The sequence below is a fragment of the Dicentrarchus labrax genome, unplaced genomic scaffold, assembly GCF_905237075.1.
Source record: "Dicentrarchus labrax unplaced genomic scaffold, dlabrax2021, whole genome shotgun sequence".
NCBI lineage: Eukaryota > Metazoa > Chordata > Actinopteri > Moronidae > Dicentrarchus > Dicentrarchus labrax.
In genome coordinates, this window is record NW_026136706.1 from 10,793,316 (window position 1) to 10,810,636 (window position 17,321).

The following is a 17,321-nucleotide window of genomic DNA, read 5'->3' on the forward strand; positions in this document are numbered from 1 at the left end:
GTAATTTTAGAGGAAATTTCTTTCAGGGCACCAAGGACATAAGTTACCAAATAGGTTATTTTAATTCACATAAATAGACAAATCAATTTCTAAAAGCCTTAATGCTCTTTTAATAAAACAGTGTAACACACTTTTGCCCCGTAGGCCGACACTGTTGTTTGTTTTGTCAGCTGATAATTAACATTAAGTGGTTCCTGCTGCTGGCTGACAGATTACACACCAGTTTTCCTGACCTCACCATCACCGTTAGCTGTTACGTGTAAAGCAGAGCACCAGCGCAGTGAAGTGGAACGGAGCTCTGTTAGCTCTATTAGATCCATTAGCTGTAAACAAACCCAAGGATTTCTGCTGCACACACCTGCTGACAGATACACAGACTGAGTGGCACCTGGCTACTATCAGTTATCTAACAGAGTCACTTTAGTAACACCATGAGAAAACACGCTCCGCAGGATGTACGGCTACAAAACAAGAGCTCTTTGACACTTGCTTTTATTGGTCATACCAAAACAGTTGATTACGTTACTGCTACAATCAAGTGTCGTTTGTTGGTTGAATTGAAACTTGGATCACAGTAAGTCAAAACTAAAAGGAATTTAAAAAAGTCTTACCTGTTACAGCAAAAAGAGCCGGCCACAGGGAAACATGAAAGAAAGGAAAAAGAAAACAGATTAATGACAATATGTACCAGAGAAAGTACAGACAAGGCTTGTTTCTACTTTGAGTACCACTGTAAGACAAATATGCATCTGCTGCACCGAGACCTCAGAGATGTAGGCTGGTATACACTGCCACCTGGTGGCAAACACCGGAGCCACTACAACCAGTGCATGCTAATTAAACTTACACAAAAAGACTTGAATAGACCTCCCGGTGTAGGGAGTGAATTACTGTTAAGTGTTCAATTTCTGCCAGAATGCCGCCAATTAATCCCAAACTCCACATCCCCCGTGTCTTTGTTGTGCCTTGCTGATCAGAGAAAAGAGTCACTGATTGCTTTTCTTTTAACACAAAGCCTCGTTACGTCTGCTGGGCTTTCATCTCTGTCTGGTATTTGACAAAAAGGAGTTTGATTAGTTTGAAAAGTATAAAAACCCTCTGGCCAGGACTCTATACATTAAAAAAGAAGGATAAACAAGCTATGAAGGAACTAATACTGTAACAGTTAACGTCAAACTTCTCGTAAATCTACATTTAATTACATGTGTATATATCTTTCGTTCAATCTTCTGTGTACCTGTGTGAGCCACATCCAGTATAACTGCTCATTCAATGTGTCTAAACAAAGTACAGACGTTCAATAAAACCACATCGATATTTCCCTTAATTAACCCCGTCGGAGTGAGTGTGTGCAGTGTCTATGTGTGTGAGTGTGTGTATGTGAGAGCGGTATAATGCGAGTTCAGGTACTCGGTGTCACTGTGAGCCCTCGCTTCACAGCACAATTTATTTCTCTTTGCATCAGCACATAAACAAGCTCATTATCGGTCTTCACACCTTCTAAGTTGTAAAATAAAATAAATAAAAAAGGCAATAAAGGCTCATTCTCAAGGAACAGTTGCTTAAAATATGATACGAGGGTGTGACATTTCACCACTAATGGCCCTGTTGGCACTTTTGGGTCCAACTTTAATGCAGTGAAACACCGCACTAGCTCAAACAACCTGGAGCTTTGAGATAAGCGACCTACTGGCCAATCGTTTAACCCTCCTTCCTTCAACTCTTCCTGTCAGTTTGCTTTGAATTTTGTTTTTTTTTTACTGTTAATTTGCTTCCTGTGAATGTATTCCAACACTGCTCATTAGCTCCTTTTGTCCTTAACTCTTTTCCACAGTGGTTTCATAACACTTCACATCGCCATTTATGTGACTTAACGACTCTTACGACTGCTTTGTGACCTCAATAACTCTCACATGACTGATTCTTCTCAAGTCTCAGACGTTTGAGGACATGAAAGCACCGGCAAATAAATGCATCGAGCTTGATGGACTACCAAGAATAATGAGAACCTCATAAATCTAAAAGTAGATTTTCGTGGCTTAGTAAAAAGAAGAACAAACAAAGGCTACATTATGATGCACAAACCACATTAAAAACATCAAACATGATGGGAAAACCACCAATAACTGGCCAACAAGCTCAGCAAGGAGGATTTTTCCAAGTCCAAGTAGGTTAAAAAGGAAATTTCCCTACTGTTTTGGGGGGAAATTGAATTAACTCATAATTAGATAATTGGATAACCTGTCTATCCTTGTATGCATTTTTCTGACAATGGACCACTACTGTTAAAAGCATATGACTGCTTCATTTCTCCCTACCATCATCGAGACTAGTATGCCTGAAACCTTCAGCAACCCCAGTCATTTGACCAGCACATTTTAATAGATAAAAGGACTAGAACTTGACAAATATGGTGCTTAAAGCCTAAAAACAGAATTTAGATCATTACATGACTAGAGCTACAAAATTAATGGAGATATTATCAAAATAATCGCAAATAAAGTGAATACTATCTGTCAAAATATTCCCATATTGTGCAGTCCTATTCATGGTCAACATATATACATGTGATGAGCCTGGGGTTTGTATGTATTTCACAGCTTGAAACCAGCAGGGGGTAGTACAGCACTGTGTACAGAGCTGAAAATGGTTTGCAGGCAGACTATTTGTCACTGGTGCTACAGTGACTGTGCCAGTAGAGACCAAAGGAAATGTATTAGGCTGAGAACAAATGAATTAAAATCATTGTTTTGAGTAATGTTTGAACTTCTGGTCACTCTAAAGAGAAGCGAGTAAACAGCCTGCTTCAAAAACAGCATTAAATTCAAAAGCTAAAAGGTCTGTTCCTGATTTATTGATAAATCTGTACATTACAATGCAGACTAAAGATCAGTAAACATAAAATAGTACAGAAAGTAAGTCTATTTGGGTGGGATACCTAAATAAATTCAATACATGAGAAACAATGGAGTACAGTACATGGACATTAAAGTACCGGACACAGAAACGTGATGAACAGTGTCTCTGTGCTTTATACATGCTAATAGGAGAAGCAGCTGGCTAGACCTATTGAGAGGCAAAAAGATTTAAAAAAAAAAAAACTTCACCCACCCACCCACCCACCCACCCTCCTCCCTTCCTCCCTCCCTCCCTCCAGCAGCTCTCCTCATTCAGCCACAGAGCATAGAGAAGAGGATTAGCTCACACAAAGAAAGAATGAATATCAAACCCTATGGGAAAAGACACTCGCTGGATAGAGCTCTCACGTCATCACAGCCGAGCAGAAAGGCTGAAACTCTCAGACTCCATAAACCCCCGAGTGCACCACACATACGGACATTAACCCCTGCGACACTTCACAGTGATCGTCCATACAGGGGACTAAATGTCTGAGCAGGAAATCTTAATTTTAAGGAGAGTTTTCAGACTCCTTCAACGGTTTCATCTATGTAGAGCAATTTGTCTGCTGGTATCCGACCTTCTGAACTTCTTTGCAGGTTTTCTTTGCAGACAAAACTCAAGACGTATATCTTAGAATTTTTAAATATTTTATTAGTATATTGTTCCTATAAGTTTTATTCTATGTTATTTGTGCACGCCTCATATTTATTGCCGTTAATGTGCCTTTTTACTACCATTTCAATGTCTTTATTTGCTACTGATGTGCTGTGCACTTTGGTCAAATCTGGTCATTTTAAAGATGATATACAAATAAACTTGAAACAAGTAATCTGAAGACGACACCTTTTACTGCTTGAACAAACAGTGAATCAAGTAAACGCTCGTCAGATTAATCAATGAAAATTAAAGTTTGTTGCAGTCCTCGCGCTCTCTTATGCAGACACTACATCTATAGAGTGACAACAATCAAGTGTTACATCCATTGAACAACATCTAACTCATATTCAGGAAACAACTGTCACTGCTGCACATATAGGACATTATGGACAAAGATATGTTTGATAAATCGATCAGTGCGATGTGAACAAAATGTCTCACAAGATCTGGGGATAGCACACGTATTGCTATTTGACAGGCAGTTACAAGTACGGATAATATCATAATTATGTTGTAGTAACAGGCTATTCAGTAACAGCTGTTCAGCACAAAGGACACTGATATGAATTAAGGTAGTACGACATGATGTTTTTATCATATTATTTTGCATTTTCTCCTACGATGACCTTAGCAGCCTTTGGGGAAAAAAACACATAATGAACTAAAGAAAGAGGGAACGGTGTAAAAGAAAAAAGCCAACAGCAAAGTCATCCACATCTCTATTTGTGTGTGTGTGTGTGTGTGTGTGTGTGTGTGTGTGTGTGTGTGTGTGTGTGTGTGTGTGTGTGTGTGTGTGTGTGTGTGTGTGTGTGTGTGTGTGTGTGTGTGTGTGTGATTCCTGGAGCTGACTGGACAGTGTTCTGGCCACAGGAATGCCGGCCATGATTCAGCACATTGCCTGCATGTTTAGGGGTATGACAGTGGCAGCCCACTGAAGCCTAAAAATTAAAAAAAAAATGTGTGGCTGAACATGAAACCTCCATCAACACTAAGAGCTTGGACACAATCACCGATTTTATATGTAATGCAGTTCTTCTTCTACAGGTATTATGATTCGATATTATGTTTTACTCAGATTTTTGTTCACTTTGGTAACACTAGAATATAGAAAAAGGTTAAATATCATTCATAGAGACTGTATATCATGAGTCATGTTTTATCTCAGCAGCAGCATCATTGCTATACTACGTATAAAGTCTGAGTGTCCATCCACTGCAATTAAAAACAACAAAATAGTTTCTCCAACCAGGACTCTGACTCCGGGGGAAGATGAGGACACAGTGGGGACAGGCCTCTATTTAAATCGATGGTGACAGCTGAAGAGGACTGGAGTTGAATATGTGTGTAAATATAGTGGCGAATGGTTGTTGGTCGGTTGGAAAACCTTTACATAAAATCGGCCAACCCTAATTAGGATGAGGACCAAAACGCGACAATAAGATGTTAACATTGAGTTAGCATCTACCAGGGACATCGGAGATTTCAACATCCATCCAAGGAAGTGAATCAACAAGACAATCTATCACAAAATACTGTCACAAGAAACAAAGAGAGGCAAACAATGAACCTCGTGAACCCAGAAGGACAACACATGAGAGAACACACACACACACAATCATAACCAGACATTAAAGTTAATTATACTGTGATTTATTTTGATGTATTACACCACCACTACGCCTCTTAGTGGAAATAAAATAAACTTATCAACTAATAAGAGTTGAGACAGCAATATAAAAGCTTCTGCCTGTATTGTAAAGGTACAAAAAGAACCAAAATGAAAAGCAAGGTTAGACTATCTTGGCAGTGTGTGTGTGTGTGTGTGTGTGTGTGTGTGTTCAGGGGTGGGAGGGCAGGTTTCTCATAGATGAAAGGCAGACTAAAAACACAATCCATTATCATCCATTACAAGCCATTAGTTTTCCCACCGCACTCTTAAGTGAAACAATCCAGTTTATTGATGGAAAAATAAACCATCAGTAAAAAAAAAGGGGGAGGGGGGGTTCAGAGACAAATGAAATCAATGACGCACCCACACAAAGAATACAAATAAGAGCAAGGGACAAAGACAAGGAGTGATTTATAAAGAGATATAATACACGTGAGTGGTTTCTATTAACCTCCATTTCATCGTCGCACAGTAAACGGGGTCACAGTCTCCTTGTTTAGTTTCATTCTGCCATTCAAGCTTTCACCGCTTGGCTTAGAAAGACATAGTAAATATTCAGTAGCGTGTAGTGAGACCTCCCTCCCTCTCGCTCGCTCATACACAGCGTGTTGCTGCTCTGCCGTGTTCTGGTGTTCTCTGGCTCGGTCTGTGCGGTAGGAATGGGGGAGGTGTCAGCAGCATAACAAACAACAAATGCTGTTTACTATTACTGATGTGCAACTGGACAAACCACAGCTCTATATTTATATATAACAACTCAAAACTGCCACAATAGTGGTACATTTGCAACATAAAAAATAACTTAGAAGTGTGAATGTTTGTCATGAGATCAGTAAACGATGATCACTGCTTAAAAAGTCTGTCTTGGTACATGTGTGCTCATTAAGATGCCCGTGGCTCATTTCCACCTCAATTTAGTAAAATTTATAGCTAAAAAAAAACATAATTTTAATATTTGTAAGGCTTGATGAAGGGCTGCTATAGTCAATAATGATCATTGCTGTAGGCCTAAAGTGATTCTTACATTCTCCATTTATATTCATGTGTAGCTGTTAAATACTGAATTACTTTTCTGTTTTTTTATTTCTCAACTAAAATGTGCGTCACACGTTATGTCCTGACACCTCTTCCTCTATATTTTGCTGAACCTCAATAGAAGAGGCTGCTATTCTTGAGTCTCCCTATAGAAAGGCTAGCTAGGGGTTCAAAATCCCCTAAAAAAGACGTCTCTGAGGAAAATAGAGAATTTAATAGAGCGTGTACAGATTTGTTTGCTTTTACCACCAACGCAGCCGTCTTACCTGTATGACTGATCTAAGGCTTTAGCATTATAAGGCTCAAATAGGTGTTTTATTGGTCAATTTTTTGGCACAAATTAAGGTTACCACTTTTCTATCATTTAGTAAAGTGACTGACTTTTAAAGATATTTCATATTATATTAAAAACTGTACAATTAACCCAAATAGTGAACTCCGCAAGAAGTTTGTGTTAAACGAGTGATTTTGATGAATTTTGAGCAGATTATTTCCTGTTTAGAGAAACTTTTGATACAATTCTCTGTATTTATCATTTTTAACAATCATTCAAACTTAATAGTTTTTTTCCCCCAGTGTTTTCTTGTCCCTGATACCCTATAACCCTATCCATTAGATAATTTACTTGAACCAAATGCTGAGATACAGGCCTACTGTGTGTATTTTTTAAGTTTTCTTACACCTTTAATAGGAGACTTAATAATTAATAACTTTATAACAAAAGATTTTTTGGGACCAACCAGTATAAATTAACATAATTATGCTAAACATTAAGAACTTGCAGTACTGTTAAGAAACATAGCTGTACAACACTGCTGTGTACTGTTATTATGAGCAATACTGAAATCATCAGGGGCAGTTATTAATAATCAGTACATGGAGTGAATCATATACACATTCAGTGCTCAGAAAATGTTGTTATTTTTGTTGAAAATTACAAAATAAATCAGATTTACATGAGAAAATTTGACTAAATGAAGATAGGAACGACTGGATATATTGAAGATATGTGAAATATAAAATAATCTGTGGACTGCATCCACTGCGCTCTATGTGCGACAATGCTACCAACTTTTTACAGCCATCTTTCGCATCTGTTTGATAAAGAAACAATATTTACCAACACAGACGATCCTGCATTTTACTTAATATTAAAACCACCTATGATACATCACGATACCCAGATGTGGCCCAAATGTTTAGAAATATCTTTTATCTAAAGAAAACTCTACAGAACGACACACTGGAACTAGTCTATGGTACCATAACCTTCCCTAAGCCGATGCTCAAAACTATCTACAGAGCAGACGCTGATGGAGGAGCACAATGGCAGGATTTATCAGAGCTGGAACAGGGATGCACATTTCTGCTCAGTCTGGTTCCATCTGGTCCAGTCTGCCGTGTCCTCAGCGGTCTCGACGAGCTTCAGTAGACCTGACTAAGTTGGGTTAGGTCAGGTTGGGTCACTTCCTGTGTGTGTTGTGAATTTTGGGGATCTCATTGATCTCCACACAAAGAGCAACAGACCCAGCACACACTGGGTCCCCCCTGCACTGCCAGGGGGAAGATTACATTCAAAACAGACAGCAGCAGAGATAGCCATCATGCTGCCAGCCTACATTCCCCCGAGCCTTCACAGACACACACACACACACACACACACACACAGTGTTCAGACCACAAAGAGACCATTGCATTGGCACAGTAAGGGCTTCGATAAAAAGAGGCAGGCTAGTTTGGCAAAAAACGTACCTGGCTCAACTTTTGCCACAATGCATCGTCATTGGTACCGCAGTCAAATACATGCAAGGCTATATTCAGGGTATCTGAAGGAACAAGCCCTCACATACAGGGTTGTTTTTAGTTGGAACAAGCTCTTATACTTTTAATATCCTGCATGGTACTGATGCTCAATGAGGTTTACATCTGTGTGGGAAAGGAGAAGTACATATCTGTCCGTATGCGTATGTCCGCACATATATACATTTAACTTGTTTGAATTGAAGTAAAAACAAACTCATGTGGTGATATTCTCCATCTTTTACTGTGACAGATTATATTTGTGCCAAATGTAGTGCACACAGAAATATTAACAAAAGATCATGTCAAATGCTGATAGAAAGCATTAAAATTTAGAAACAAAAAGTACTTTAACTTTAACCAAAAGCTCAAATCTTCTATGATAGCTTATGAAAAACATATTTCCTTCAAATTTGCTCACTAATAAGTTATAAAGAAAGGTTAAAACTTCAAATAGAGACACTGGTTGTGACTGAAACTGAAAGTATTACACTTTCAAAAACACATTCAACACAACTGTAAAGAAGAAGGTAAACATCATACGTACGTACAGTATATGAAAAAAGTGCACAGCCTGATCTCGCCACAAAACCTCAAAGGCCTGCATAACAATGAACAAAACTAATAGTAATGAAGATTAGACGTTTATAAAGTCATTAATACAAGTAGAACAAAAATACAAACCCTAACTTCTGTCCTACTGAACTTCAGTCTGAAGCGCACACACACACACACAGTCTAAATGCATGAAACCACATCCTGACATATATAGGAGGTGTGAACGTGGAAACCTGCTTATGACCACGTTAGAAAACCGGCGCTCTAGTGACGTAATGATGCACTCAACTCACGATTAAATACAAGTCAATATACTGCGTGCACGATACGGTTTCTGTAACTATATGAGATTATGACTGAAAACAGTTACTTTAGTCCTCAAACAAAGACCTAGAAAACATATTTCCTTTATCTAAATAGTGTAAACTATACATATTATGTATATTTCAGGAAGTCTTTTCATAATTGATCTCACTATTCACTGTTAATCTCATAGATTTGAGTCTTTACATATTTGTAACTATCTCACAATATGTCTTTACATTCCTACTGCTCTCACATTAGTCACATTTTGCCATTAAAGACCCTTTTCCAATCACTGATCCACAATGAAGGGCCTATAAACCCCAGTAGTCTGACCACATGCAGGTAGAGACCACCCACCCATCTTGAACATATTCCATTAATGAGCTGTCAGTGCAGAATTGATGCTCGCTCTCTCGCTCTCTCTCACACACACACACACACTCATACAGACACACACCAAGACACAGATAAATGGACACACACTGACTGAGACCCCTGGTGCTTTACAGCCGTGCCTTAGCAGGTGATTTATGAGGGGAGAGTCATCCCACACGTTAAAAACCTGGACATAATTGACATGAGCCACACAGGAGCTGTACGATCACTGACATGGCACACGGACACAAAGCCAGAACACACTTGTAAATTCATTCCCGTCACACTGAGAACAAATCAGCTTTTTTTTTTTAAAGAGAGGGACCGGCTCCTCTGCAATTAGTAGACAAAGGAAAAAAGGTCCCAGGTCTTAGTAATGCTTCCATTAAAGTGACTTTAAAAAGGTGCAATCACTTATACTTACTGCCTCTTTGCACTAAATGACTCATTTTTAATCATTTTTAGCAGGAAAGTGAAAGTATTCAATACCAGTCATTGCAGTGAGGTTACCACAGTAAGATTTAGTGAAATAATTGAATTATATTGGACATTAACTTTTAGTGCAATCATATTGTGATGTTATAAACATGTAGTGTTATCATTTTACACAATTCAGGTCAAAATAATGTAAATAAAAATAGAAATACACAATATGTGTGTGTGTGGTCCAGACCTAATTAACTTTCAGTTAAAGTAAAAAGTTGACAGAGATATCAAGTATCATGAACAGAGCAAGTTTTTGCTGGGAATGGTTCAATGACCCAGGTTCCCTGAACTACCCACTGTGCACAAGGCACTTAGTTAAGTTTCTGTTAAAACACACAAGTGCACATTGGCACCACATTTGCAATTACGCAGCCTCAAAAACTTCCACAGTTTCAACTCACAACTGCAAGAAAACTCAAATTTGAAGAGATTCACAATATTTGTTGGCAATTACATTTTGTGAAATCTTAAATAAATATAAATCATTATGATATTCCCACTTTTTAGCTCAAGATCTTAACTGAAAACCAGAGCAAAGAAGGCCCACAATTAAAATATATAACTTTCTCTTTCACAAACTCAGAACAAAAACCTATTCATACATCAGGACTTTTAACTTAGTGCTCAAACAAATACTGCCAACAATAATGAACAATGCAAATACACTGTTATGAATCACAATCATACCAAAACCAAAAGCTGGACTAAATACTAAAACATACATACAACTCACAACTCTAGGGTTTTATTTATGTTGAGCATTGGTTATTCTGAAAAAAAAACCTATTAGGTTTAGTTAGGAAAGTGAGTAAAGTGACAGCGTTTTACATTATGTACATATAACCCTGTAGAACAGTTTGTTTAATGAACTGTACGCTCCAATTAACCCACAGTGTGGTTTATCTATATATAACACATTTACTTAAGTATCAGCAGTCTTTGTAAGTCAATATGAGCTAGTGTGTGTGTTTGCGTCAGCTGGTGAGGCTGTGTTTTTTTTGTTTTTTTGTCAATGAAGGTTAATTAGTTAAGAATGAGAAAGAAATAGCCAGGTCCAATTACAACCACCCATTAGCTGGGAAACACAGACTTCAACAGGCACTGTCAACTACTTGCTACCCGTGTGACAGCAGGTAAACTAGAGAGAAATGTACGGTGAGACTAATTCACCGAGACAATCTTTTCTCATTTGTACCGAGGGGCTTTGGTTTTAACCCGAATGCTACTTATCATCAAAGACAATAATCCACCTGATCCCCATAGATTTCACATTCCTCAGAGTTAAACGTCATGTGATAACAGTAGCCATCCTTCAGTATCCATCTAACTGGCCCATAAAGACGGACAGAAAACAAAGCTAACGCCAATACGTCCACGTTACACTTTACATCCCCAGTACTGAAAACCAGTCCAGTAATCAACCCGTCTACCGTTTTATAACTCAGGTATGCAAAACATCCGAAAAGCTGAGGTCATAATAACATTTTCAGAAGTCAGGAAGAAGGGGGAGGAGGCGGCGGGGGGGGGTTTAAGAGAGTAAGAGTGACTGAAATTTGAGCAATTTCCTGCTGCTGCATGGTGATTAAAATTCCCCTGTTAGTTTAAAATCAGTTCTTAAAACGTATTATTAGGAGGACATTCCTCAGGACTTTGGGCTGGTTCGTGGCACTAGCAAACTGTAATGACTGCAGAGGGGTGACGAAGATAGATGGAGGAAGAGGAGAGAGAGAGAGAGAGAGAGAGAGAGAGAGATTAAAAAATCAATAAGCTTTTAGTGAAGGAAAGGGACTACAGTGTTATACTTTTCATGTCAACAAGTAAACCAAGATCTCTTCTTCTCCGAGTTCAGCGAAGGGGTAGAAAGAGTATTGTTAAGCCTTTATTTTAGAGACTGTAAAATAAATAATATAGTCTGTAATGTTTTGTTTCATCTGTAGAATTAGATGGGTTAGTCCATGTCTCCCTTCTCCTATCTGTAATTAAATAATCATACAACCTCCACCTCGTTTCCTGCTTTTTAAACAACAAAATGTGCTGAGATAGTGTGTGTGTGTGTGTGTGTGTGTGTGTGTGTGTGTGTGTGTGTGTGTGTGTGTGTGTGTGTGTGTGTGTGTGTGTGTGTGTCCAGCGAACTGTGCACCCCAGCAGAAATTGTGCCCTGTAAGACAAGACAGTCAGGATTCAAGCAAGAAGGCAGGCTAGGTAAAATGTCAAATCACTGCAGCCACTTGATAAAAAGACAAGAGACGTCACATCCAGCTGAGTCCTGCACTGTGTCCCACTGACAGAGGACAGACAGACTGTGGCAGCCTGGCCACTGACTGCTGGGCTATCTAGGAAAACAATAACACTTTTCTTCCCCCCCACAGCTGCCACAGCAACCAGTGCAATCATCCAGCTTCAAACAGACTCTGAATGCAGAGTTTGGCTACAAACACCAGCACAGGAGGCATCTCTCAGTAATCCACTTTGGTTCCAGACTAGTGCTAACATGTTTGGGACCTGTGTCTGTGTTCAAATACATGTCTGAAATCAAATAAATATACAAGAATAAAATAAAGGAAAGTAAGGAAATAGGCTCTCTTACCCATCCTCCTCGCCATCAACAGTCTTGAGACCAGCTGATGCAGTTAAGGCACTGGCGGTAGCGGTGTTGCCCTCAGCTTCTTGACCCTGGCCAGTGCTGGATCCAGACCCAGCCTCCCCTCCAGACAGCTTGGGCAGCCCCAACAAAGCCGACTGGTGCTGGAGGAGCAGCCGCTGGGCGTCCTGCAGCTGGGTGGTGGTGAATGTGGGCAGACTAGCATAGAGGGCACTGGCCTGGGCGGCATGAGCCAGGGCCTGGGCACTGCTGTGGTCCTGGGACAAGCTGACACAAGATGGTTGGCTTTGAGGAACACCCTGTGGGGGCATCCTACCACTATTCCCAGTATTGTGGGCTTGGGGCTGCGCCTGGGGATCGCTCTGAGGGTTGGGAGGAGGCACACTTGATGCAGACACTTGGCTCTGGTGGACTGTTGTGGGCAGCTGGGTACCCAAGCCCGGATTTTGGATTTGTGTTGGGAGTGACTGCGGCTTCTGCTGCTTGCAATCCAGATGGCCAGGGTGGCTCTGGGGCTGCTGGCCAAGACCTGGTACTCCAACATGGGAGGGCATACTGGAGGTGGCGGTCTGAAGGGAGGAGGGCTGCTGGGACTGTGCGTGAAGGAGCGCCTGTGACTGCTGCAGGCCTCCCATCATCTGACATGCTCCATTAGCTGGCCCAGAGGGAACTGATCCAGCTTGATTGGACAGAGGTTGAGAAGCAGCGCCCTGGGGGAGACCTTGGTGAGACTGGGTGTACTCAGGTGGCCTCACCTGCACTGGGGCTGCTTGGGGGGTAGCAGATGGCTGCTGCGGCAGGGTGGCATAGCCCATCTTCTGTTGCTGAACACCCACAAGGCCCTGTGTGGAACCTGTGGATTGATTAGCAACCGCCTGGGCATAGGTGAGCTGCTGCTGCTGCTGCTGCTGCTGCTGGTGTACAGCAGACGTAGGGTGACCGATGGTGGTCTGGTGGCCTGACATGGGAGCAGGCTGATGAATGTTTGTGGGAGCCGAGGGGGCCACAGTAGTCTTCACATGTGAATGGGTAACATCCTGGGGGTGCATGTGAGGCTGGGTTTGGGACACTCCCATGCTTAAGCCACTGGGGAGGATTCCTTGAAAGCCCTGAGGAGGGGAGGCATAATCCTGGACATGCTGGGGTACTGGGGGTCCCCCTGTCTCTCCACTGCACACACTCTCAGTGTAATGGCTCATTGTACTCATAGTGCTACTCACAGAACTACCACTTGTGCTTTCCCTCTCTGAGGCCGCAGCAAAGCTCTCAGAGACGAACTGACGCATGCTGAGAGACCCAGTATCAGATGCAGAGGAGCTGGGAGCCGAGGCTGGGTTATCCTTGTCATAAAATTCAGTGCATGTCCATCTGCCCTTCTTAAAGGGTTCAGAGCTAGAGTCCAACTTCACCACCCTGAAGCGAGAACTGGTGGCAGCCACCGCGGGGGCTGGAGCTGGGGCGGGCTGGGCAGGGGTGGATGGTACGGGGGCTGCTGCTGTAACAGGGGCGCTCACGGCCTGCAGCACAGCAGATCCAACTCTTCCCTGGATCCCACTGGAGAGTCCCATTCCTCCAGAGGCACTGACAGCAGCAGCAGCAGCAGCAGCAGCAGCAGCAGCAGCGGCAGTACTCGTAGTAGTCATAGCGATGTTTTGATGCTGCTGGATCATGCCGACATGAGCGGTTGTCATGAGGTTACCCCCGCCTGCAACGGCACCTCCGCTGCCCCCACTACTGCTTATCACATTGAGAGGAAAGCCACCACTGCTACTGCTAGCACTCGTGCTGATCCCCCCTCTCACAGGCACGTTGGCAGAGCTCAACATATTCACATTACTAACACTGCTGGTCTGGGGATTAACTATGCTAACTGTAGTGCCCGTAGCAGAGCTGTGAATTCCAGGGACAGATCCCGGGGCCACGACCCCGACAGGCTGAGCGACAATACTTGGAGGGGCCGCCTGGGACACATTCTCTTGGGGGACCCCGACGTTAGAAGGCATTTTCTGGGTGACGCAAGGTAAAGCTCCAGAAGGGAGGGCAGATGGGGTGCTCCCAGGCCCCGAGGACAGCGGGTAGACCTGGGCATGGTTAGGATGATGAGGGTGTTGATGGTGCACAGTCCCGTTGACCATTGCCCCGCCATGCTGATGAGCCTGGTTCAGGGCATGTGGGTGCGAAGGCTGGTTGGGGGAGACAGCTCCAGGGGTCTCTGCCTCGTGGAAATTATTCAGCGTCTCCTCCGAAGAGCTTCTCTCTCCTCCCACTATGTCGTTAGCTCGGGAGAGGGACACATCCAGGATTTCAGAAGAGGAGAGATCCTCCGTGTGGGACTCATCCAGGTCGTCGTAGCTCTCCGTGTCCTCTGCAATACTGTTGTTGGTACTCACAGAAATCTGAGCCGGAGTCACACTTGTGATCTGAAAACCGCTCTTCTTTTTTATCTGGGCTCCGGCCGACTGCGTGGGCTGGGGCTGGGGGTGCAGATTCAGGCTGTGGGGGGGAATATGATGGGGACCCGGGGAGGAAGAACCAGCAGGGGGTTGGCACTGGATCAACAGGGAGGGCTGATACTCATCGGCCGGGACGTGGCTGTTATTGACCACCTGGTTGGCCGGTGTTGACAGCCCGGAGCCGCTCCCGCTGCCTGTGTTACTGCCTCTTCTGTGAAAGGCAGCCGGGTGCGCCATCTTTCTAACACTGCCAGAGTCTCCTGCAGGGTCCGGATGATGCATCTCGACGGGATCCGGGGGGTAGTTTGTCTCTGACAGTATGCAGCGAGGTTGTAGTTCGTTAACGGCGCCGTCTTGACAAAACTACGAAGAACAGACAACACGAGCAAAAAAAAAAAACAAAAACAAAAAACAAACAACAACAAATATGGGAACTAAGAGTCTCGGCTTGTTGTTGGAATAGCAGGCAGATATTTACAGCCTCTCCTACACGAAGACAAATAACAATAAAAAGAGAGGAGTTAGCTCACCGAGCAGCTAGCAGCGAGCTAACGTCAGCTGATGGCAGTTGTAATCACCGGCTAACTGAGCTAGCTAGCTCTGGTACCCGTTGGCGCCTTTGTTAAACACAATATAACATTTTTAAATTTAATTTAATTTCCTAACGAGAAGCTTTTAGTCCACACGTAACGTGATAGCAAAAAAAAAAAGAAAAAAAAGCGGGGGGGGAGCAGTGCTGGCTCAGTGCTGCTGCTGACAGGAGGAGTAACGTCGGCTAGTTAGCAGCCAGTCTCCATCACCCGGCTAACTCAAATAAAAACAGACTTTTAATGTTTAAACTCTTCAATGAGCTCAAAAAGGAAGAAACAGGGAAACACGCAACCTTTCATCCGGAGCACGGCGATGTAAAAACCGAATATAGTCACTGAGCAGCGGCGGAGAAAGGTTTAATCCATCCCCGCTGGGTTCCTCGTTTCTGCTGTATCACTGGTCCTCCCCGGTGTGTGTGTGTGTGTGTGTGTGTGTGTGTGTGTGTGTGTGTGTGTGTGTGTGTGTGTGTGTGTGTGTGTGTGTGTGTGTGTGACGGGGACTGGAGGGGAGGGGTGCTCCGTAATATGGCGACCGCGCATGGTCTCTGCTGCCAGACATAAAGCAGTCTGGGAGAGGCGGGGGGGACGAACACAACGTCAACATCGCCGGAAAGTGCCGGAAAGAGCCGAGGACAGGGCGCTCCCTTAACAACACAGGTTATAGGATAGCTGGATAGATATTCAACTTTATTTTATATTTAGGTATATATTTTATTATATTCTAGAGTTATATTAGCTTTTTATCATTATATTTAAATTTTATTATATTATATATATTATATATATTTTTATGTTTTATTGTATTTATAGGAACATCTTAGATATTCAACTTTATTTATATTTAGGTATATATTTTATTATATTCTAGAGTTATATTAGCTTTTTATCATTATATTTTAATTTTATTATATTATATATATTATATATATTTTTATATATTTTTTGTTTTATAGGAACATCTTAGATATTCAACTTTATTTATATTTAGGTATATATTTTATTATATTCTAGAGTTATATTAGCTTTTTATCATTATATTTTAATTTTATTTTATTATATATATTATATATATTTTTATATTTTTTTGTATTTATAGGAACATCTTATATTTTATTATATTCTAGAGTTATATTAGCTTTTTATCATTATATTCTTATTTTATTATATTTTATATTATATATATTATATATTTTTATATATTTTTTGTATTTATAGGAACATCTTAGATATTCAACTTTATTTATATTTAGTGTATATATTTTATTATATTCTAGAGTTATATTATATTTTTATTATTATATTCTTAATTTTATTATATTATATATTATATATATTTTTGTATTGTATTTATAGGAACATCTTATATTTTATTATATTCTAGAGTTATATTAGGTTTTTATCATTATATTCTTATTTTATTATATTTTATATTATATATATTTTATATTTTTATATTTTTTGTATTTATAGGAACATGTTAGATATTCAACTTTATTTATATTTATGTATATATTTTATTATATTCTAGAGTTATATTAGCTTTTTATCATTATATTCTTATTTTATTATATTTTATATTATATATATTATATATTTTTATATATTTTTTGTATTTATAGGAACATCTTAGATATTCAACTTTATTTATATTTAGGTATATATTTTATTATATTCTAGAGTTATATTAGCTTTTTATCATTATATTCTTATTTTATTATATTTTATATTATATATATTATATATTTTATATTTTTTTGTATTTATAGGAACATCTTAGATATTCAACTTTATTTATATTTAGGTATATATTTTATTATATTCTAGAATTATATTAGCTTTTTATCATTATATTCTTATTTTATTATATTTTATATTATATATTTTTATAT

The 17,321-nt window shown here is 40.5% G+C and overlaps 1 protein-coding gene across 1 annotated transcript; it reads right to left on the reverse strand.

Annotated features, from left to right (window-relative positions):
* Window positions 1–476: 476 nt before the first annotated feature.
* LOC127365663 (TSC22 domain family protein 1-like) lies at window positions 477–15,936 on the reverse strand. Its single transcript, XM_051403988.1, has 2 exons — window positions 12,375–15,936; window positions 477–611 (listed from the first exon to the last, which is right to left on the reverse strand). Exons 1-2 carry the CDS (start codon window positions 15,122–15,124, stop codon window positions 608–610), a joined length of 2,754 nt encoding a protein of 917 aa, XP_051259948.1. The 5' UTR covers window positions 15,125–15,936; the 3' UTR covers window positions 477–607.
* Between the last annotated feature and the right edge of the window lie 1,385 nt (window positions 15,937–17,321).

Excerpts from the sequence above, each read along its gene's own strand:
- LOC127365663 (XM_051403988.1), bottom strand. The coding sequence starts at position 15,124 with ATGCATCATCCGGACCCTGCAGGAGACTCTGGCAGTGTTAGAAAGATG.